This window comes from Oncorhynchus clarkii, chromosome 30, assembly GCF_045791955.1.
Source record: "Oncorhynchus clarkii lewisi isolate Uvic-CL-2024 chromosome 30, UVic_Ocla_1.0, whole genome shotgun sequence".
Lineage (NCBI taxonomy): Eukaryota > Metazoa > Chordata > Actinopteri > Salmoniformes > Salmonidae > Oncorhynchus > Oncorhynchus clarkii.
In genome coordinates, this window is record NC_092176.1 from 44,324,346 (window position 1) to 44,347,333 (window position 22,988).

At 43.0% G+C, this 22,988-nt stretch overlaps 1 protein-coding gene across 2 annotated transcripts in view; it reads right to left on the bottom strand.

Moving 5' to 3' along the window:
* Positions 1-2,564: 2,564 nt before the first annotated feature.
* Positions 2,565-22,988, bottom strand: part of LOC139390115 (protein mono-ADP-ribosyltransferase PARP8-like) — a 78,991-nt gene continuing 58,567 nt past the window's right edge. For both annotated transcript variants that reach the window (XM_071137276.1, XM_071137275.1), the window contains 15 exons: positions 22,626-22,764; positions 22,431-22,484; positions 22,175-22,270; positions 21,123-21,215; positions 20,901-21,026; positions 19,803-19,868; positions 19,230-19,297; positions 17,865-17,913; positions 11,345-11,457; positions 10,752-10,824; positions 10,145-10,214; positions 7,374-7,441; positions 6,397-6,466; positions 4,045-4,129; positions 2,565-3,187 (listed from right to left, as the gene is read on the bottom strand). In XM_071137276.1, the coding sequence (XP_070993377.1) occupies positions 3,085-3,187; positions 4,045-4,129; positions 6,397-6,466; positions 7,374-7,441; positions 10,145-10,214; positions 10,752-10,824; positions 11,345-11,457; positions 17,865-17,913; positions 19,230-19,297; positions 19,803-19,868; positions 20,901-21,026; positions 21,123-21,215; positions 22,175-22,270; positions 22,431-22,484; positions 22,626-22,764 (1,273 nt within the window). In that variant the 3' untranslated portion in view covers positions 2,565-3,084. The remainder of the gene's footprint in view (positions 3,188-4,044; positions 4,130-6,396; positions 6,467-7,373; positions 7,442-10,144; positions 10,215-10,751; positions 10,825-11,344; positions 11,458-17,864; positions 17,914-19,229; positions 19,298-19,802; positions 19,869-20,900; positions 21,027-21,122; positions 21,216-22,174; positions 22,271-22,430; positions 22,485-22,625; positions 22,765-22,988) is intronic.

The window sequence follows — 22,988 nt, forward strand, 5'->3', positions numbered from 1 at the left end:
TGTTTTTTACAGTACTGTTGGTTTTTTTTGCTAGGAAACTTAAGACTTGTATCATGTACAGAGTGGTTGGTGTCCTCTATGACCAAATGTTGACTTTAAACTAACATCCATTCTTAGAAATATATAATTAACACAAGGGTTAGAATACATCAATCTGAGCTCTGATTGGTCATTGAAATCACAGCAATATATATATATATAAATATATAAACAACAGCAGCGAACACCAATGCTTTATATGTATAGAACAAAAAGGAAACTATTTTAAAATGTTATTTTAAATTGGCGTGTCGATTATACAATCCACCCATAGTTTTTAAATCAAAAGTAGAAATATCAATCTGAAATGTTTTATTTTATATCTGAAAATAGGTTGTGAGACGTACGTGACTGGTTCTGGTTCTGGTAACGTGACTGTGTGAATTGACAAATGTATCACATCCATACTGTAATATGTATCTATTCTTGACTGGAATCAAAGTCTTCCCCATTGTAAAACCAGTAGACCCCCCCCCTTATAAAAGGAGAAGAAACCAATATATACATTTCTTGGTATGATATGTGAAGGAAATGGATCTACTTTCCTAAATTAACACAGCATACATTTCTGCTCATTTTTGTGACGACATGTCAGTCAAGGGTCTTTACACCAGGGTCAGGGTCCGAATGGCCATTTTGGGCTATGCACCATTTAAAAGGCAATGTTACCACGATCGAGGAGATGGCCTAAGTAAACGCTGCAGATGTCGGCCTCGAATGGGAAATGACCTTTCAAATGTCAACTGCACTAAAATGCGGATCGTCCGCAGTCCTGATTGAATCCTGACCTTAATGTCGGTTCTACTCAATGTCTTGAACCCTGACCTTAATGTCGATTCTACTCAATGTCTTGAACCCTGACCTTAATGTCGATTCTACTCAATGTCTTGAACCCTGACCTTAATGTTGATTCTACTCAATGTATTCAATCCTGACAATGTCGATTCTACTCATTATTTTGCTGTGTGCCTCAGTCTACATGGAATGGTTACCAATCTAACGTACATACACACACACACACACACGCTATATTGGTAACCATTCCATGTTATATATACAGTACCAGTCAAAAGTTTGGACACACCTACTCATTCAAGGGTTTTTCTTTATTCTACATTGTAGAATAATAGTGACGACATCAAAACTATGGAATCATGTAGTAACCAAAACAGTGTTAAATAAATCCTTTGCCATGACAGCGTTGCACACTCTTGGCATTCTCTCAACCAGCTTCATCTGGAATGAATTTCAATTAACAGGTGTGCCTTGTTAAAAGTGAATGTGGAATTTCTTTCCTTCTTAATGCGTTTGAACCAATCAGTTCTGTTGTGACAAGGTAGGGGTGGTATACAGAAGATGGCCCTATTTGGTAAAATACCTATTTGGCAAGAACAGCTCTAATAAGCAAAGAGAAACGGCAGTCCATCATTACTTTAAGACATGAAGGTCAGTGAATACTGAAAATGTCAAGGAATTTTAAAGTTGAAAGTTTCTTCAAATGCAGTCGCAAAAACCAAGCGCTGTGATGAAACTGGCACTCATGAGGACCGCCACAGGAACGGAAGACCCAGAGTTACCTCTGCTGCAGAGGATAAGTTCATTAGAGTTACCAGCCTCTGAAATTGCAAGCCAAATAAATGCTTCACAGGGTTCAAGTAACAGACAGATCAACATAAACTGTTCAGAGGAGACCCAGTGAATCAGGCCTTTATGGTCGAATTGTTGCAAAGAAACCACTACTAAAGGACACCAATAAGAAGAGACTTGATTGGGCCAAGAAACACTAGCAATGGACATTAGACTGGTGGAAATCTGGCCTTTGGTCTGATGAGTACAAATTAGATTTTTGGTTCCAACTGCTGTGGCTTTGTGAGACGCAGAGCAGGTGAACGGTTGATCTCTACATGTGTGGTTCCCACCGTGACACATGGAGGAGGTGTGATGGTGCTTTGCTGGTGACACTGTGTGATGTATTTAAAATTCAAGGCACACTTAACCAGCATGGCTACCACAGCATTCTGCAGCGATACACCATCCCATCTGGTTTGGGCTTAGTGGGACTATCATTTGTTTTTCAACGGGACAATAACCCACACACTTCCAGGCTGTGCAAGGGCTATTTGACCAAGAAGAAGAGTGATGGAGTGCTGCATCAGATGACCTGGCCTCCACAATCACTCGACCTCAACCAAATTGAGATGCTGTCCAACAAATCCCAAAGCAGAGTGAAGGAAAAGCAGCCAAGTGCTCAGCATATGTGAGAACTCAACTTCAAGATTGCTTTTCCAACATTCCAGGTGAACCTGGTTGAGAGAATGCCAAGAGAATGCAACGATGTCATCAAGGCAAAGGATGGCTACTTTGAAGAATCTCATAAAATATTTTGATGTATTTAACACTTTTGGTTTCTACATGATTCCATATGTGTTATTTCATAGTTTTGACATCTTCACTTATTCTACAATGTAGAAAATAGTAAAAATAAAGAAAAACCCTTGAATGAGTAGGTGTCCAAACTGAAATAATAAGGTGGGAAATAAGTTGTAGTTTTTTAGGTTATGAACCAGTTGTATGACATTAAGAAACAGCATATCAACACCTTCAGTATACAGTGTACTTTAAAAAGGTACAACTCTATAGTAAACCAGATGGATGGGACCTTTTTCCTAGACAGGAAGGAACTTTTTCCTAGTTATTTTTCCCCGAAAAGGCCCATATCTACTAGCAAAAAGTCTCAAAATATTCACCAAAGAGTTTTACCGTTTTAAACGTTCTCTACAAAAAAATGAAATCGTCCCAATCAGTCAAACAGAGACGTACTGTGTCTTCAGGAAAAGCAGGATTCTTCATAGTATTTAGAAACTTAGCAAAAATGTGTTCTTCCCTCGAGTTCTGTTGCGTTTCAGTTGTACATGTGTGTGCTGAGGTTTCAAACTTTGAAGTTGTTTGTGTGTTCTCTGCGTTGATCGGAAGGAAACACTTGGTACGAAATCCAGCTTTGAGCTGAGAGGTGGAGGAGGAGAGGCAGCAGTATTGCTGTGTTGTTCATCCCGTGGCAGTCTGGTTGCCGATGACTCGTAGGATCTCTCGATGGATGCCAGCGTCTTGTGTGTTGATGCTCGTATCCCCCACCTGACCATCTTCATAACTGGACCAGAAGAAGAATCACACAAGAACACCACTTCTCAGTACCAACCCCCCATAGAACAAATTCCCTGTGGGAACTCCAGCTATTAATAAGACTCTTGGAAAATGTCAAACGTAAATGTTTATTCACTTGTATTATCAAATACTGGTATGTGTTATTTCTTTAATAACAGACCACTTTGATAAACATCTATTTTCTGTAAAGGACCTTTAACCCCTAGTCTGTTACCCTAACCCCTAGTCTGTTATCCTAACCCCAGTCTGTTATCCTAACCCCTAGTCTTCTACCCTAACCCCTAGTCTTCTACCCTAACCTCTAGTCTTCTACCCTAACCCCTAGTCTACTACCCTAACCCCTAGTCTACTACCCTAACCCCTAGTCTACTACCCTAACCCCTAGTCTACTACCCTAACCCCTAGTCTACTACCCTAACCCCTAGTCTAATACCCTAACCCCTAGTCTACTACCCTAACCCCTAGTCTACTACCCTAACCCCTAGTCTACTACCCTAACCCCTAGTCTACTACCCTAACCCCTAGTCTACTACCCTAACCCCTAGTCTTCTACCCTAACCCCTAGTCTACTACCCTAACCCCTAGTCTACTACCCTAACCCCTAGTCTACTACCCTAACCCCTAGTCTACTACCCTAACCACTAGTCTACTACCCTAACCACTAGTCTACTACCCTAACCCCCTAGTCTTCTACCCTAACCCCCTAGTCTTCTACCCTAACCCCCTAGTCTTCTACCCTAACCCCTAGTCTACTTTGATGAATTGGAGACGACTGTAAGGGATGTCAATAAAGGGCATACCGTCCAATAACTACTGCAAGGAATACTGTTTAAGCCTACTTACACGAAGAAGAAGCGTGTACAGACATGATCAGTGTTGGGAACAACCCAGATGTCTCCATGTTTGTGCAGGTCAGGGGATGTGATTACTGTTAAGAGGACAAAGAGGTTATTGCAAAAACAATGCTATATATTCATTTTCAGAAATGTTTTTTTATTTAGTAAATTAACATTTATTTTTTAAAGAAATTCTGAAATTAAATCTTGTCCGTTCCCCCCCTCACTATCTAATCATGGCATGGTGTTTGTTCAATGACAGTTGTGTTTGTTTAAAATCGTACCGCTTGGTTTAATTTCAGAGAGACAAATAATCATTTTGTTTGGCAAAACTCTATACGGTACATCCACCTCACTCTCAGAGAAATAAGTAGCACTGCTCGGTTTTACACAGTCAAATGTAACAAATAACTACATTTTTAATAAACAACTGTTCAAATAACTACATTTTTAATAAACAACTGTTCAAATAATACATTTGTAATATTTTTTTCCCAATTCATCTGTATGCAAAACATTAACATTTAGCAGATGCTAAAGATAACCACATATCCCAGTCAATTATACAGGAAACCAACATTCTGTTCCAGCTAAACAATGGATCTATTCAGATGTAGGATTTTAATTTGATCATTTTTGTTGCTGAGAATTTCCCTGCACAGTAGGAAATGCAACCTTGTAGTGTATTCCATTTTTAAAAAGGCTTCTAAAGTTAAAATTTCCACTTTAAAATGTAAGACTTTATTTGTCCTTAAAAAAAAAAAAAAGGTCAAACCTTAATTATAATCCACATAATTCACATTTCCTGTCGCTGCGGGATTATTTTCATGACGTAGCATACTGGCTCAAATTAAGATCCTACATACATCTGTAGCGTTTTGTGAAAATGAAAATGTGAATTAAAAAAAAAAAATCTGTGAATAGGAATATTGTACACACAGGTAAGCAATACTTTGATGAAAAAGTCAAAGATGTGAAATAAACTCTTTATATACACATATATTAAAATAGAGTTCACATGCTGTGGCTTCAGAGTGTAGTAGCCACTTATTCCACATTTTGTTGCGTTACAACCTGAATTCAAAATGGATTACATAAAATTTGTTTTAGGTTATTGCTATTGTGAATTCATCTCCCAGTGTCTGGTGGAAAGCAGACAACCAGGTTTTCCTCTAGGATTTTGTCTGTGCTTAACTCCATTCCGTAATTTTTTTATCCTGAAAAACTTCCCAGTCCTTAACAATTACAAGCTTTTCATAACATGATGCAGCCACCACTATGCTTGAAAATGTGTAGAGTGGTACTCAGTAATTTGTTGTATTGGATTTTCCCCAAACATAACACTCTATATTCAGGACAAATAGTGAATGGCTTCACCACATTTTTGGGGGCAGTATTACTTTGTACTACATATTTTGGAATACTTTTAATCCCGTAAATGCTTCTATTCTTTTCTCTCTTGTCAATTAGGTTAGTATTGTGGAGTAACTACAATGTTGTTGATCCATCCTCAGTTTTCTCCTATCACAGCCATTAAACTCTGTACCTGTTTTAAAGTCACCATTGGTCTCATGGTGAAATCCCTGAGTGGTTTCCTTCCTCTCCGGCAACTGAGTTAGGAAGGACGCCTGTATCTTTGTAATGACTGGGTGGTATTGATACACCATCCAAAGTGTAATTAATAACTTCACCATGTTCAAAGGGATATTACATTTCTGCTTTTTATTTTATTTTTTTACCCATCTACCAATAGGTGCCCTTGTTTGCGAAGGCATAGAGAAATCTCCCTGGTCTTTGTAGTTGAATCAGTGTTTGTAAGTCACTGCTCGACAGAGGGACCTTACATATGATTGGATGTGTGGGGTTCTCAGAGATGAGATATCATGTTTTAAACACTATTATTGCACACATAGTGAGACCCTGCAACTTATTATGTGACTTGTGAAACACTTTTTTTTTTTATTTTTACTCCTGAACATATTATGTCTTGCCATATAAAAAAGATGAACACATTTTTAAAAGGGAACAAGTCTTTGTTTTAACTGTGAATATTCAGTCTACAATATTTTAGAAATAACAAAGGGGTTGAATACTTATTGACACAAGACATTTCAGCGTTTCAATTTTTTTTAAATTAATTTGTAACACATTTCGAAGAACATAATTCCACTTTGACATTATGGGTAATTGTGTATTAGCCAGTGACATTTATTTTTTTAAATCCATTTTAAATTCAGACTGTACCAAAACAAATCAAGTCCCGGGGGTGTGAAAACATTCTGAAGACACTGTATGTGTTATAAGTTAATGTCTCCATGGTTGTTCTGTGGTTACTCCAGCCCAGAGCACACATACCTACCTTCACATAAGGCTATGCACTTCAGGTTCCGACTTTGCAAAAACTGGGGCTGCTGTCCTTTCTTTGTTGACTGCAAAAGGACACAACTCTAGTGAACACAATGTTCGTTTCCCCCCAGTTAACACCAGTTTTAACACAACGTTCATTTCCCCCCAGTTTACACCAGTTTTAACACAACGTTCGTTTTCCCCAGTTTACACCAGTTTTAACACTGTACAGAAGTGAACACAACGTTCATTTCCCCCCAGTTTACACCAGTTTTAACACAACGTTCATTTCCCCCCAGTTTACACCAGTTTTAACACAACGTTCATTTCCCCCAGTTTACACCAGTTTTAACACAACGTTCATTTCCCCCAGTTTACACCAGTTTTAACACAACGTTCATTTCCCCCCAGTTAACACCAGTTTTAACACTGTACAGAAGTGAACACAACGTTCGTTTCCCCCCAGTTTACACCAGTTTTAACACAACGTTCATTTCCCCCCAGTTAACACCAGTTTTAACACAACGTTCATTTCCCCCCAGTTAACACCAGTTTTAACACAACGTTCATTTCCCCCAGTTTACACCAGTTTTAACACAACGTTCATTTCCCCCAGTTTACACCAGTTTTAACACAACGTTCATTTCCCCCCAGTTTACACCAGTTTTAACACAACGTTCATTTCCCCCAGTTTACACCAGTTTTAACACAACGTTCATTTCCCCCAGTTTACACCAGTTTTAACACAACGTTCATTTCCCCCAGTTTACACCAGTTTTAACACAACGTTCATTTCCCCCCAGTTTACACCAGTTTTAACACTGTACAGAAGTGAACACAATGTTCGTTTTCCCCCCAGTTTACACCAGTTTTAACACAACGTTCGTTTCCCCCCAGTTAACACCAGTTTTAACACAACGTTCATTTTCCCCCAGTTTACACCAGTTTTAACACTGTACAGAAGTTTGGGGGAGTTTTCATTATGATTACCTGTAAGTTGGTCTTGTTTGTAGCAGTTTCGTCCTTCGAAGTAACTTTCAGCTGTTTTTTGTTCATCCCTGAATGGGAGAGATGTTATAATAACAATCAGGACAACATTTGGTCTGCAAATCAGACACTGCTCTGCTCTGAAAACGGGGCACGTTTAAAACATTTTTTTTTAAATGTTTTTATTTTTAAAAACAGGTGAGTAAATGAATCTTGACTTTATTGTGCAGAAAGAACATGTCGGTCACAGTGTCTTGGTTCACGTACTGCAGAGTTGAACTGTTACATTGTAACTTTAACTACTCTGGTAGGACAACAGACTCAGTCATCACATAACTTTAACTACTCTGGTAGGACAACAGACTCAGTCACATAACTTTAACTACTCTGGTAGGACAACAGACTCAGTCACATAACTTTAACTACTCTGGTAGGACAACAGACTCAGTCACATAACTTTAACTACTCTGGTAGGACAACAGACTCAGTCACATAACTTTAACTACTCTGGTAGGACAACAGACTCAGTCACATAACTTTAACTACTCTGGTAGGACAACAGACTCAGTCATCACATAACTTTAACTACTCTGGTAGGACAACAGACTCAGTCACATAACTTTAACTACTCTGGTAGGACAACAGACTCAGTCACATGACTTTAACTACTCTGGTAGGACAACAGACTCAGTCACATGACTTTAACTACTCTGGTAGGACAACAGACTCAGTCATCACATAACTTTAACTACTCTGGTAGGACAACAGACTCAGTCACATAACTTTAACTACTCTGGTAGGACAACAGACTCAGTCATCACATAACTTTAACTACTCTGGTAGGACAACAGACTCAGTCATCACATAACTTTAACTACTCTGGTAGGACAACAGACTCAGTCATCACATAACTTTAACTACTCTGGTAGGACAACAGACTCAGTCATCACATAACTTTAACTACTCTGGTAGGACAACAGACTCAGTCATCACATAACTTTAACTACTCTGGTAGGACAACAGACTCAGTCATCACATAACTTTAACTACTCTGGTAGGACAACAGACTCAGTCATCACATAACTTTAACTACTCTGGTAGGACAACAGACTCAGTCATCACATAACTTTAACTACCCTGGTAGGACAACAGACTCAGTCATCACATAACTTTAACTACTCTGGTAGGACAACAGACTCAGTCATCACATAACTTTAACTACTCTGGTAGGACAACAGACTCAGTCACATAACTTTAACTACTCTGGTAGGACAACAGACTCAGTCACATAACTTTAACTACTCTGGTAGGACAACAGACTCAGTCACATAACTTTAACTACTCTGGTAGGACAACAGACTCAGTCACATAACTTTAACTACTCTGGTAGGACAACAGACTCAGTCACATAACTTTAACTACTCTGGTAGGACAACAGACTCAGTCATCACATAACTTTAACTACTCTGGTAGGACAACAGACTCAGTCATCACATAACTTTAACTACTCTGGTAGGACAACAGACTCAGTCATCACATAACTTTAACTACTCTGGTAGGACAACAGACTCAGTCATCACATAACTTTAACTACTCTGGTAGGACAACAGACTCAGTCACATAACTTTAACTACTCTGGTAGGACAACAGACTCAGTCATCACATAACTTTAACTACTCTGGTAGGACAACAGACTCAGTCATCACATAACTTTAACTACTCTGGTAGGACAACAGACTCAGTCATCACATAACTTTAACTACTCTGGTAGGACAACAGACTCAGTCTATCACAGACTCAGTCACATAACTTTAACTACTCTGGTAGGACAACAGACTCAGTCACATAACTTTAACTACTCTGGTAGGACAACAGACTCAGTCACATAACTTTAACTACTCTGGTAGGACAACAGACTCAGTCACATAACTTTAACTACTCTGGTAGGACAACAGACTCAGTCACATAACTTTAACTACTCTGGTAGGACAACAGACTCAGTCACATAACTTTAACTACTCTGGTAGGACAACAGACTCAGTCATCACATAACTTTAACTACTCTGGTAGGACAACAGACTCAGTCATCACATAACTTTAACTACTCTGGTAGGACAACAGACTCAGTCATCACATAACTTTAACTACTCTGGTAGGACAACAGACTCAGTCATCACATAACTTTAACTACCCTGGTAGGACAACAGACTCAGTCATCACATAACTTTAACTACTCTGGTAGGACAACAGACTCAGTCATCACATAACTTTAACTACTCTGGTAGGACAACAGACTCAGTCACATAACTTTAACTACTCTGGTAGGACAACAGACTCAGTCATCACATAACTTTAACTACTCTGGTAGGACAACAGACTCAGTCACATAACTTTAACTACTCTGGTAGGACAACAGACTCAGTCACATGACTTTAACTACTCTGGTAGGACAACAGACTCAGTCACACAATTTGTAATTCACGTATTAAAAGGCTCAGCGATATGACAGACGCACAAAGTAAATAGCATAAAGGGGGGTCAATTTCCGCAACTACTAAGAGCGTTGAAGCGCGAGGCTCAACTTCTCCCTCTGTTTTGGTGCCCTGGCGACCACGCTGTAACCTCTCTTAAAGCCAAACCGTACAGATACTGCGTGACAGCGAAGTCTTGCATCTCGCTCATCCTAATATCTGCGGCGCTGTTAGTGTCAACGTCATTTCGCTGAGTCTACCTGTTAAAATGAATGACAAAGTTCCTGTAGGTTTTCTGGGTACCTGAGTAACCAAATGATATGCTTGACATTGGGCTGATATAGATCCCACTCCCGTAGATGGCGCCATGGAGCTGCCGACAGACAACAACCACAACTATTAGAGGTGTTTGGTCTGCAGAGATAACGTGCAAAATATATGCAACATATATATGCAACATATTTTAAATATGTATGGTAAACGGTTAGGGCCGCGACGATACCAGTATCGCGATACAAAACACAAAGCAGATTTAACTTGTTTAAGGAAAAACGGCCTTAATGTTGGTAACAAACACGTTGTCATCCACAGTTACATGTTACATCCAGGCTACACACAATATATTACATACCGTAGCTTTTTAAAAGGACCAACGGGTTTTTGTCTGCTTCATGTTTTCATTTTTGTCTTGGGGAAAAAAATATTGCAATACTGGTGTCATCACAGCTCTAGTAACAGTGTGGTGGTGGTTTGGAGTGAATGCTGTTTGTGTTCAGGTCTTGAAGAGTTATTACATTTACTCAGACCTACTGTTTACCATACACAGTAGTCTCAGGCAGTTGAAATCACAGATTGTGCTTTTTAAAAGGCTGATAAAACAATTATTGGATTTGAAGATATATATTTTTACCTGAAGTCTTGTGTTGGATGCAACCACCAAACCGTTTCTCAAAATGGAGTGCCAATTCTCTATGTGAGAACCACTGAACAGAGAAAAGGTCATTATTAATTATCCAATACATTATCTACTGTGTTCATCAAATAAAAGTTCATTCTCCAACTGAAAATAGCAGTGATTTTAAAAACAACATGTTTCAGAAACATAGTGTACGACTGAAGTACTTTTAATTTAGTGTAAGATTTTTTTTTTTTAAACTTCAAAAACAGTGAGTGCACTGTGTGCCTTCATGAGCATATGAATGATACAAAGGAAGACCAGCTAACGTTACCAACATATCCTGAAATAACATTATATATATATATATATTTATTGATAGTTAAATTTAAAATGAGCATGGTCTAAATTGACTCAACAACCAAAAACAAATCTCTATATTTAACTTTCTTAAAATGACCCAACAAATCTAGTTATTTCCAGTTGTTTATCAAAGTTAACTGGTTTTGTACTAACCCCCCCCCCTCCCCCCTCTGTTATATATATATATATATATATATATATATATATATATATATATATATATGATAAAAAAAGGGGGAACATACTGGAAAGCGAAGGTACTCCCAAAGAGGTTTTTGGCAGCTCTGAAGTTGGACTCTTTGGCAGGAGGACTGCTGAGTAGAAGGAACTGGTGCGGGGTGTGCATGAACTTCAACTGCTGCAGTCGTGACACGAGAGACAGGAGACAACAACACGTCACAGGTGTCCCAAAGGGCACCCTAGTCCCTATATAGAGCAGGTAAAAAGTAGTGCACTATATAGGGAATAGGGCTGTAGTATAAAGTAGTGCACTATATAGGGAATAGGGCTGTAGTATAAAGTAGTGCACTATATAGGGAATAGGGCTGTAGTATAAAGTAGTGCACTATATAGGGAATAGGGCTGTAGTATAAAGTTGTGCACTATATAGGGAATAGGGCTGTGGTATAAAGTAATGCACTATATAGGGAATAGGGCTGTGGTATAAAGTAGTGCACAATATAGGGAATAGGGCTGTGGTATAAAGTAATGCACAATATAGGGAATAGGGTGCGATTTGGGACACCACATTCACTCTCTCATTTTCTGTTCTCTCTGTTCTTCACAACTCTACAATCAGCCTGTCTTCTGACCTCACTCTACAATCAGCCTGTCTTCTGACCTCACTCTACAATCAGCCTGTCTTCTCACCTCACTCTACAATCAGCCTGTCTCCTGACCTCACTCTACAATCAGCCTGTCTTCTGACCTCACTCTACAATCAGCCTGTCTTCTCACCTCCCTCTATAATCAGCCTGTCTTCTCACCTCCCTCTATAATCAGCCTGTCTTCTGACCTCCCTCTACAATCAGCCTGTCTTCTCACCTCACTCTACAATCAGCCTGTCTTCTCACCTCACTCTACAATCAGCCTGTCTTCTCACCTCACTCTACAATCAGCCTGTCTTCTCACTTCACTCTACAATCAGCCTGTCTTCTCACCTCACTCTACAATCAGCCTGTCTTCTCACCTCACTCTACAATCAGCCTGTCTTCTCACCTCACTCTACAATCAGCCTGTCTTCTCACCTCACTCTACAATCAGCCTGTCTTCTGACCTCACTCTACAATCAGCCTGTCTTCTGACCTCACTCTACAATCAGCCTGTCTTCTCACCTCACTCTACAATCAGCCTGTCTTCTCACCTCACTCTACAATCAGCCTGTCTTCTCACCTCACTCTACAATCAGCCTGTCTTCTCACCTCACTCTACAATCAGCCTGTCTTCTCACCTCACTCTACAATCAGCCTGTCTTCTCACCTCACTCTACAATCAGCCTGTCTTCTCACCTCACTCTACAATCAGCCTGTCTTCTCACCTCACTCTACAATCAGCCTGTCTTCTGACCTCACTCTACAATCAGCCTGTCTTCTGACCTCACTCTACAATCAGCCTGTCTTCTCACCTCACTCTATAATCAGCCTGTCTTCTCACCTCACTCTACAATCAGCCTGTCTTCTCACCTCACTCTACAATCAGCCTGTCTTCTCACCTCACTCTATAATCAGCCTGTCTTCTCACCTCACTCTACAATCAGCCTGTCTTCTCTCAATCAGCCTGTCTTCTCACCTCACTCTATAATCAGCCTGTCTTCTCACCTCACTATATAATCAGCCTGTGTTTATAAACATTTTATTTAACCTTAATTTAACTAGGCAAGTCAATTAAGAACAAATTATTATTTTACATTATGCCTACCCCGGCCAAACCCTCCCCTAACCCGGACGACACTGGGCCAATTGTGCGCCGCCCTATGGGACTCCGGATCACGGCCGGCTGTGATACAGCCCGGGATCGAACCAGGGTCTGTAGTGAAGCCTTAGACCGCTGCGCCACTCGGGAGCCCATGTCGTATGACTTCATTCTATAAATCAGCCTGTCTTAGGACTTCACAGGAACACCCAGAAAAGACCTAACGCCGGACGAGAAAATACCATCAGAGATATTACATTGTCTAGGGAGATTAAGATTAAGCCAGACTTAACCACATACATTACATCTGTTTTATTTTTATTTTCTATTTGTAGTTTTCAAGTAACTCTAGTTCCATCTAGTGGGGCAGCAGGGTAGCCTAGTGGTTAGAGTGTTGGACTAGTAACCAGCAGGTAGCCTAGTGGTTAGAGACAGGTAGCCTAGTGGTTAGAGTGTAGAGGCGGCAGGTAGCCTAGTGGTTAGAGTGTTGGACTAGTAACCAGCAGGTAGCCTAGTGGTTAGAGTGTTGGACTAGTAACCAGCAGGTAGCCTAGTGGTTAGAGTGTTGGACTAGTAACCAGCAGGTAGCCTAGTGGTTAGTGTGTTGGACTAGTAACCAGCAGGTAGCCTAGTGGTTAGAGACAGGTAGCCTAGTGGTTAGAGTGTAGAGGCGGCAGGTAGCCTAGTGGTTAGAGTGTTGGACTAGTAACCAGCAGGTAGCCTAGTGGTTAGAGTTTTGGACTAGTAACCAGCAGGTAGCCTAGTGGTTAGAGTGTTGGACTAGTAACCAGCAGGTAGCCTAGTGGTTAGTGTGTTGGACTAGTAACCAGCAGGTAGCCTAGTGGTTAGAGACAGGTAGCCTAGTGGTTAGAGTGTAGAGGCGGCAGGTAGCCTAGTGGTTAGAGTGTTGGACTAGTAACCAGCAGGTAGCCTAGTGGTTAGAGTGTTGGACTAGTAACCAGCAGGTAGCCTAGTGGTTAGAGTGTTGGACTAGTAACCAGCAGGTAGCCTAGTGGTTAGAGTGTTGGACTAGTAACCAGCAGGTAGCCTAGTGGTTAGAGTGTTGGACTAGTAACCAGCAGGTAGCCTAGTGGTTAGAGTGTTGGACTAGTAACCAGCAGGTAGCCTAGTGGTTAGAGTGTTGGACTAGTAACCAGCAGGTAGCCTAGTGGTTAGTGTGTTGGACTAGTAACCAGCAGGTTGCCTAGTGGTTAGAATGTTGGACTAGTAACCAGCAGGTAGCCTAGTGGTTAGAGCTTTGGACTAGTAACCAGCAGGTAGCCTAGTGGTTAGAGCGTTGGACTAGTAACCAGCAGGTAGCCTAGTGGTTAGAGCGTTGGACTAGTAACCAGCAGGTAGCCTAGTGGTTAGAGCTTGGGACTAGTAACCAGCAGGTAGCCTAGTGGTTAGAGCTTTGGACTAGTAACCAGCAGGTAGCCTAGTGGTTAGAGCTTTGGACTAGTAACCAGCAGGTAGCCTAGTGGTTAGAGCTTTGGACTAGTAACCAGCAGGTAGCCTAGTGGTTAGTGTGTTGGACTAGTAACCAGCAGGTAGCCTAGTGGTTAGAGCGTTGGACTAGTAACCAGCAGGTAGCCTAGTGGTTAGAGCTTTGGACTAGTAACCAGCAGGTAGCCTAGTGGTTAGTGTGTTGGACTAGTAACCAGCAGGTAGCCTAGTGGTTAGAGCGTTGGACTAGTAACCAGCAGGTAGCCAGACTAGTAACCAGCAGGTAGCCTAGTGGTTAGTGTGTTGGACTAGTAACCAGCAGGTAGCCTAGTGGTTAACCAGCAGGTAGCCTAGTGGTTAGTGTGTTGGACTAGTAACCAGCAGGTAGCCAGCAGGTAGCCTAGTGGTGGTTAGAGGCGGCAGGAGCTAGTGGTTAGAGTGTTGGACTAGTAACCAGCAGGTAGCCCTAGTAACCAGCAGGTAGCCTAGTGGTTAGAGTGTTGGACTAGTAACCAGCAGGTAGCCTAGTGGTTAGAGTGTTGGACTAGTAACCAGCAGGTAGCCTAGTGGTTAGAGTGTTGGACTAGTAACCAGCAGGTAGCCAGCAGGTAGCCTAGTAACCAGCAGGTAGCCTAGTGGTTAGTGTGTTGGACTAGTAACCAGCAGGTAGCCTAGTGGTTAGAGACAGGTAGCCTAGTGGTTAGAGTGTAGAGGCGGCAGGTAGCCTAGTGGTTAGAGTGTTGGACTAGTAACCAGCAGGTAGCCTAGTGGTTAGAGTGTTGGACTAGTAACCAGCAGGTAGCCTAGTGGTTAACCAGCAGGTAGCCTAGTGGTTAGAGTGTTGGACTAGTAACCAGCAGGTAGCCTAGTGGTTAGTGTGTTGGACTAGTAACCAGCAGGTAGCCTAGTGGTTAGAGCTTTGGACAAGTAACCAGCAGGTAGCCTAGTGGTTAGCCTAGTGTTGGACTAGTAACCAGCAGGTAGCCTAGTGGTTAGAGCGTTAACCAGCAGGTAGCCTAGTAAGTAACCAGCAGGTAGCCTAGTGGTTAGAGCTTTGGACTAGTAACAGCAGGTAGCAGGTAGCCTAGTGGTTAGTGTGTTGGACTAGTAACCAGCAGGTAGCCTAGTGGTTAGAGCGTTGGACTAGTAACCAGCAGGTAGCCTAGTGGTTAGAGACAGTAGCCTAGTGGTTGGACTAGTAACCAGCAGGTAGCCTAGTGGTTAGAGTGTTGGACTAGTAACCAGCAGGTAGCCTAGTGGTTAGAGTGTTGGACTAGTAACCAGCAGGTAGCCTAGTGGTTAGAGTGTTGGACTAGTAACCAGCAGGTAGCCTAGTGGTTAGAGTGTTGGACTAGTAACCAGCAGGTAGCCTAGTGGTTAGAGTGTTGGACTAGTAACCAGCAGGTAGCCTAGTGGTTAGAGTGTTGGACTAGTAACCAGCAGGTAGCCTAGTGGTTAGTGTGTTGGACTAGTAACCAGCAGGTAGCCTAGTGGTTAGTGTGTTGGACTAGTAACCAGCTGGTAGCCTAGTGGTTAGAGACAGGTAGCCTAGTGGTTAGAGTGTAGAGGCGGCAGGTAGCCTAGTGGTTAGAGTGTTGGACTAGTAACCAGCAGGTAGCCTAGTGGTTAGAGTGTTGGACTAGTAACCAGCAGGTAGCCTAGTGGTTAGAGTGTTGGACTAGTAACCAGCAGGTAGCCTAGTGGTTAGAGTGTTGGACTAGTAACCAGCAGGTAGCCTAGTGGTTAGAGTGTTGGACTAGTAACCAGCAGGTAGCCTAGTGGTTAGTGTGTTGGACTAGTAACCAGCAGGTTGCCTAGTGGTTAGAGTGTTGGACTAGTAACCAGCAGGTTGCCTAGTGGTTAGAATGTTGGACTAGTAACCAGCAGGTAGCCTAGTGGTTAGAGCTTTGGACTAGTAACCAGCAGGTAGCCTAGTGGTTAGAGCGTTGGACTAGTAACCAGCAGGTAGCCTAGTGGTTAGAGCGTTGGACTAGTAACCAGCAGGTAGCCTAGTGGTTAGAGCTTTGGACTAGTAACCAGCAGGTAGCCTAGTGGTTAGAGCTTTGGACTAGTAACCAGCAGGTAGCCTAGTGGTTAGAGGACTAGTAACCAGCAGGTATCCTAGTGGTTAGAGCTTTGGACTAGTAACCAGCAGGTATCCTAGTGGTTAGTGTGTTGGACTAGTAACCAGCAGGTAGCCTAGTGGTTAGAGCGTTGGACTAGTAACCAGCAGGTAGCCTAGTGGTTAGAGCTTTGGACTAGTAACCAGCAGGTAGCCTAGTGGTTAGAGCTTTGGACTAGTAACCAGCAGGTAGCCTAGTGGTTAGAGTGTTGGACTAGTAACCAGCAGGTAGCCTAGTGGTTAGAGTGTTGGACTAGTAACCAGCAGGTATCCTAGTGGTTAGTGTGTTGGACTAGTAACCAGCAGGTAGCCTAGTGGTTAGAGCGTTGGACTAGTAATCAGCAGGTAGCCTAGTGGTTAGAGCTTTGGACTAGTAACCAGCAGGTAGCCTAGTGGTTAGTGTGTTGGACTAGTAACCAGCAGGTAGCCTAGTGGTTAGAGCGTTGGACTAGTAACCAGCAGGTAGCCTAGTGGTTAGAGTGTTGGACTAGTAACCAGCAGGTATCCTAGTGGTTAGTGTGTTGGACTAGTAACCAGCAGGTAGCCTAGTGGTTAGAGCGTTGGACTAGTAACCAGCAGGTAGCCTAGTGGTTAGAGCGTTGGACTAGTAACCAGCAGGTAGCCTAGTGGTTAGAGCTTTGGACTAGTAACCAGCAGGTAGCCTAGTGGTTAGAGCTTTGGACTAGTAACCAGCAGGTAGCCTAGTGGTTAGAGCGTTGGACTAGTAACCAGCAGGTAGCCTAGTGGTTAGAGCGTTGGACTAGTAACCAGCAGGTAGCCTAGTGGTTAGAGTGTTGGACTAGTAACCAGCAGGTAGCCTAGTGGTTAGAGTGTTGGACTAGTAACCAGCAGGTATCCTAGTGGTTAGTGTGTTGGACTAGTAACCAGCAGGTAGCCTAGTGGTTAGAGCGTTGGACTAGTAACCAGCAGGTAGCCTAGTGGTTAGAGCGTTGGACTAGTAACCAGCAGGTAGCCTAGTGGTTAGTGTTTTGGACTAGTAACCAGCAGGTAGCCTAGTGGTTAGAGCGTTGGACTAGTAACCAGCAGGTAGCCTAGTGGTTAGAGCTTTGGACTAGTAACCGGAAGGTTGCAAGATCGAATCCCCGAGCTGACAAGGTTCTGTCGTTCTGCCCCCTGAACAAGGCAGTTAACCCGCTGTTCCCCGGTAGACCTTCATTGTAAAATAAATAACTGACTTGCCAAGTTAAATAAAAGGTAAAATCATTATTATTATTATTATTATTGTTTTAAAAATGTAATCTCCTCTAATGATGTATAAAACTCACTCTGGTTACTGGTAGTTTGACGATGTGCGACCTGTTACTGCATATTACCCTAGAGAGAAAAACAAAACGGGTTACATTAGACATTAACAGTTTGCAATACAATACCTCCAATACCTCCTGCTACTGCTAGATTGACCTGTTGTTACATACTTAAACTGTCATTCACACGTTCTCTTCTGTTGAATGTATGAATCCACTGTCTCATGTCCTGGTCTAACTGTACATTCAATATGACAGTCAATGTCTCTGACTACTGATTGAATTGCAGGCTGACAATGGCCTAACAGCCGGAAACATTGGTTTTGCTCCTTTTGCCTCTTGAAATGAATAAATAACATAAAACAATTTGGAAAGCTTTTTTTGATTTTGGGACTCGTGACACAAAAAAAGGAAAAAAATGGATTTATTGGGGAAATCAAGTAAAGGGTTTCTTACCATGGCAGTAAGGGGTTTCTTACCATGGCAGTAAGGGGTTTCTTACCATGGCAGTAAGGGGGTTACTTACCATGGCAGTAAGGGGGTTTCTTACCATGGCAGTAAGGGGTTTCTTACCATGGCAGTAAGGGGGTTACTTACCATGGCAGTAAGGGGGTTACTTACCATGGCAGTAAAGGGTTTCTTACCATGGCAGTAAAGGGTTTCTTACCATGGCAGTAAGGGGTTTCTTATCATTGCAGTAAAGGGTTCTCTTACCATGGCAGTAAGGGTCTCTTACCATGGCAGTAAGGGTCTCTTACCATGGCAGTAAGGGTCTCTTACCATGGCAGTAAGGGGTCTCTTACCATGGCAGTAAGGGGTTCTCTTACCATGGCAGTAAAGGGTCTCTTACCATGGCAGTAAAGGGTCTCTTACCATGGCAGTAAAGGGGTTTCTTACCATGTCAGTAAAGGGGTTTCTTACCATGGCAGTAAAGGGTCTCTTACCATGGCAGTAAGGGGTCTCTTATCATGGCAGTAAAGGGTTCTCTTACCATGGCAGTAAGGGGTTTCTTACCATGGCAGTAAGGGGTTTCTTACCATGGCAGTAAGGGGTTTCTTACCATGGCAGTAAGGGGTCTCTTACCATGGCAGTAAGGGGGTTACTTACCATGGCAGTAAGGGGTCTCTTACCATGGCAGTAAAGGGTCTCATACCATGGCAGTAAAGGGGTTTCTTACCATGGCAGTAAGGGGTCTCTTACCATGTCAGTAAAGGGTTTCTTACCATGGCAGTAAAGGGGTTTCTTACCATGTCAGTAAAGGGGTTTCTTACCATGGCAGTAAGGGGTTTCTTACCATGGCAGTAAGGGGTCTCTTACCATGGCAGTAAGGGGTTTCTTACCATGGCAGTAAGGGGTTTCTTACCATGGCAGTAAGGGGTCTCTTACCATGTCAGTAAGGGGTGAGCTAAAGGATCATGCTTGTCCATCTGCCTCTTAATCTCCAGGTAAGGTGCCTGTAGAGAAACAACCTTGATTTAACACCACTGGCTCAATGGGTACAACGGGACAGCACACACACACACACACACACACACACTAACACACTAACACACTAACACACTAACACACTAACACACTGGGGAGACATAGGAGGGGATGAGAGACATGACGAATTAGGTCCTAAACACGATGAAGAGGTAAGGGTCAAGGGTTAGGGTTAGTTACCTGGGACATTTCTCTGATAGAGCTAAGGGTCAAGGGTTAGGGTTAGTTACCTGGGACATTTCTCTGATAGAGCTAAGGGTCAAGGGTTAGGGTTAGTTACCTGGGACATTTCTCTGATAGAGCTAAGGGTCAAAGGTTAGGGTTAGTTACCTGGGACATTTCTCTGATAGAGCTAAGGGTCAAGGGTTAGTTACCTGGGACATTTCTCTGATAGAAGTAAGGGTCAAGGGTTAGGGTTAGTTACCTGGGACATTTCTCTGATAGAGCTACGGGTCAAGGGTTAGGGTTAGTTACCTGGGACATTTCTCTGATAGAGGTGAGACTGTCAAGGGCTCTCATCACTCGGTCATAGTCCTTTTTCTGAAATGAACCACAAGCATCATGGATCACAGGCAGTATGAACCACTTCAGAAAAGGACACAGTGAAACTCAGCAAGGATCTACCAACAACAACTAAAGTCCTCTGCATATTCAACTAAATGGTCTCTATATGGATTAGTCTTATAAATCTTATATTTTTTGTGGGGGGGGGTGGATTTATTGCGGGAATTCATCAAATTACTGCTGATAAAAGCTATATCCTGGGGTTGAAGGCCTAAGGCTGTTAGTAGGTTCAGGGTTAGTAAACCATACCCGGAAGGCCTAAGGCTGTTAGTAGGTTCAGGGTTAGTAAACCATACCCGGGGGTTGAAGGCCTAAGGCTGTTAGTAGGGGGTTGAAGGCCTAAGGCTGTTAGTAGGTTCAGGGTTAGTAAACCATACCCGGGGGTTGAAGGCCTAAGGCTGTTAGTAGGTTCAGGGTTAGTAAACCATACCCGGGGGTTGAAGGCCTAAGGCTGTTAGTAGGTTCAGGGTTAGTAAACCATACCCGGGGGTTGAAGGCCTAAGGCTGTTAGTAGGTTCAGGGTTAGTAAACCATACCCGGGGGTTGAAGGCCTAAGGCTGTTAGTAGGTTCAGGGTTAGTAAACCATACCCGGGGGTTGAAGGCCTAAGGCTGTTAGTAGGTTCAGGGTTAGTAAACCATACCCGGGGGTTGAAGACCTAAGGCTGTTAGTAGGTTCAGGGTTAGTAAACCATACCCGGGGGTTGAAGGCCTAAGGCTGTTAGTAGGTTCAGCCTAAGGCTGTTAGTAGGTTCAGGGTTAGTAAACCATACCCGGGGGTTAGGCTGTTAAACCATACCCGGGGGTTGAAGGCCTAAGGCTGTTAGTAGGTTCAGGGTTAGTAAACCATACCCGGGGGTTGAAGGTCTAAGGCTGTTAGTAGGTTCAGGGTTAGTAAACCATACCCGGGGGTTGAAGGTCTAAGGCTGTTAGTAGGTTCAGGGTTAATAACCATACCCGGGGGTTGAAGGCCTAAGGCTGTTAGTAGGTTCAGGGTTAGTACACCATACCCGGGGGTTGAAGGCCAGTGCCTGGGAGTCACATGGATCCACCACAGAGGGATATGGCTCAAAGATGACCACTTTCCTGGGAGACTCTAGAGCAGACCTACACATGGACACCAACAGGTCCACCACCTAGGAAACAGAGACGGACACTTAGCCAGCTGTGTGTGTGTGTGTGTGTGTGTGTGTGTGTGTGTGTGTGTGTGTCTCGTGTGTGTGCGCGCATACCTGAGCCCCTGTGGCGATCTCGTCGGCTGCCTCGTTCATCACCCCCAGTGTTTGAAAGGCAAACACACACAGTTCCCGCTCACACACGGTGGGCTGGACACACCACATAGGATCATTCAGATAGATCTCTTGTTTAGCGTTATAGCACATTTTCTCCCTCTAACTCATATATATAGATAGTAATGGGTGTGCTGCTTGTTAGCAAGTAGGTTGTTTTGGGTTAAATGAGTCAGAAACAGCCACAGTCAGTCTACCACAAGTACTACTGGTATACAAAGCCCTGACCTACAGTCGTATCATTAGGACTCAGGACAGTGATCTATAGTCATATCATTAGGACTCAGGACAGTGATCTATAGTCATATCATTAGGACTCAGGACAGTGACCTATAGTCATATCATTAGGACAGTGATCTATAGTTGTATCATTAGGACTCAGGACAGTGATCTATAGTTGTATCATTAGGACTCAGGACAGTGATCTATAGTCATATCATTAGGACTCAGGACAGTGACCTATAGTCATATCATTAGGACTCAGGACAGTGACCTATAGTCATATCATTAGGACTCAGGACAGTGACCTATAGTTGTATCATTAGGACTCAGGACAGTGACCTATAGTCATATCATTAGGACTCAGGACAGTGACCTATAGTCGTACATTAGGACTAAGTACTTCTCTGGTTGGTGCCAAAATCACATCATGCTTTAAAACAGGAGTGGGCAACTCCAGTCCTCCAGGGTCTGATTGGTGTCACTCTTGTTCTCCATCCCTGACAAACACAGCTGATTAATCAAATTGCATTCTAAACTGAAGATCGTGATTAGGTGATTATTGGAGTCAGGTGTGTTAGCTGGGACTGGTGTCAAAACTGTGACACCAAATCAGGCTCCCGAGGACTGGGGTTGCCCATCCCTGCTTTATTAAAACCTTACGGGGGGGGGGGGGGGTCTGGTTACATTTAGCTGTATGGGCTGAACTGAATATAGCTCTGTTTTTTTCTTCTCTCTTCTTGTACTGTGTGTTAGTATGTGTGTACAGTACTCACTCGGAGCATGGGTCCGTTCCTGAACACATGTGGTTCGTCACACACCACACAGAACTCGTTCAGGACCGGAATCCTCTGCTCAGCATATTCCATGGTCTGAAGACAGAAGACATGATTAGAGGACATGATAAATGCTCAAATAGATTTTATAACACGCGTCAACTCATTCTACATGTACACATTGGCTTGAAGTAAACGTTTGCAAAACATATTATTGATAGAAGAAGAGCTCAGGTGAAATTCAGGGAGCATTTACCTGGACGAGGAAACCTCTGTCTTTTATTGGTATGGACTTGGCTCCATTGTTTGGCTGTAAAGGAAGAGAGGGAAGTTTGTTACCTGCCTGTGATCCAAAAAAGGTCAACAATCCCTGTTTCTAATGACAAATCAAGATCAACCAATCATGAGAGGATGCCTTTCGGATCAACCAATCACCAGCAGCCTTACTGACCGGCGTTTGGGTGGCGAGCGAGGGGGCGAGGATCCCGATGAGCCCTGAGGTAAGAGAGAGCCGCCTCCCCTCGGACAGAGACACAGAGTCCTTGAAGATGTCCGCTGCTTTGCCCATCTTGCTACTGCTGGAGTAGGACCTACAGTAACATGGAGGCATTGATGAGGCAGTAGGACCTGAGGTAACATGGAGGCATTGATGAGGTAGTAGGACCTGCAGTAACATGGAGGCATTGATGAGGCAGCAGGACCTGCAGTAACAGAGGCATTGATGAGGCAGTAGGACCTGAGGTAACATGGAGGCATTGATGAGGCAGTAGTAGGTAACCTGAGGTAACATGGAGGCATTGATGAGGTAGTGATG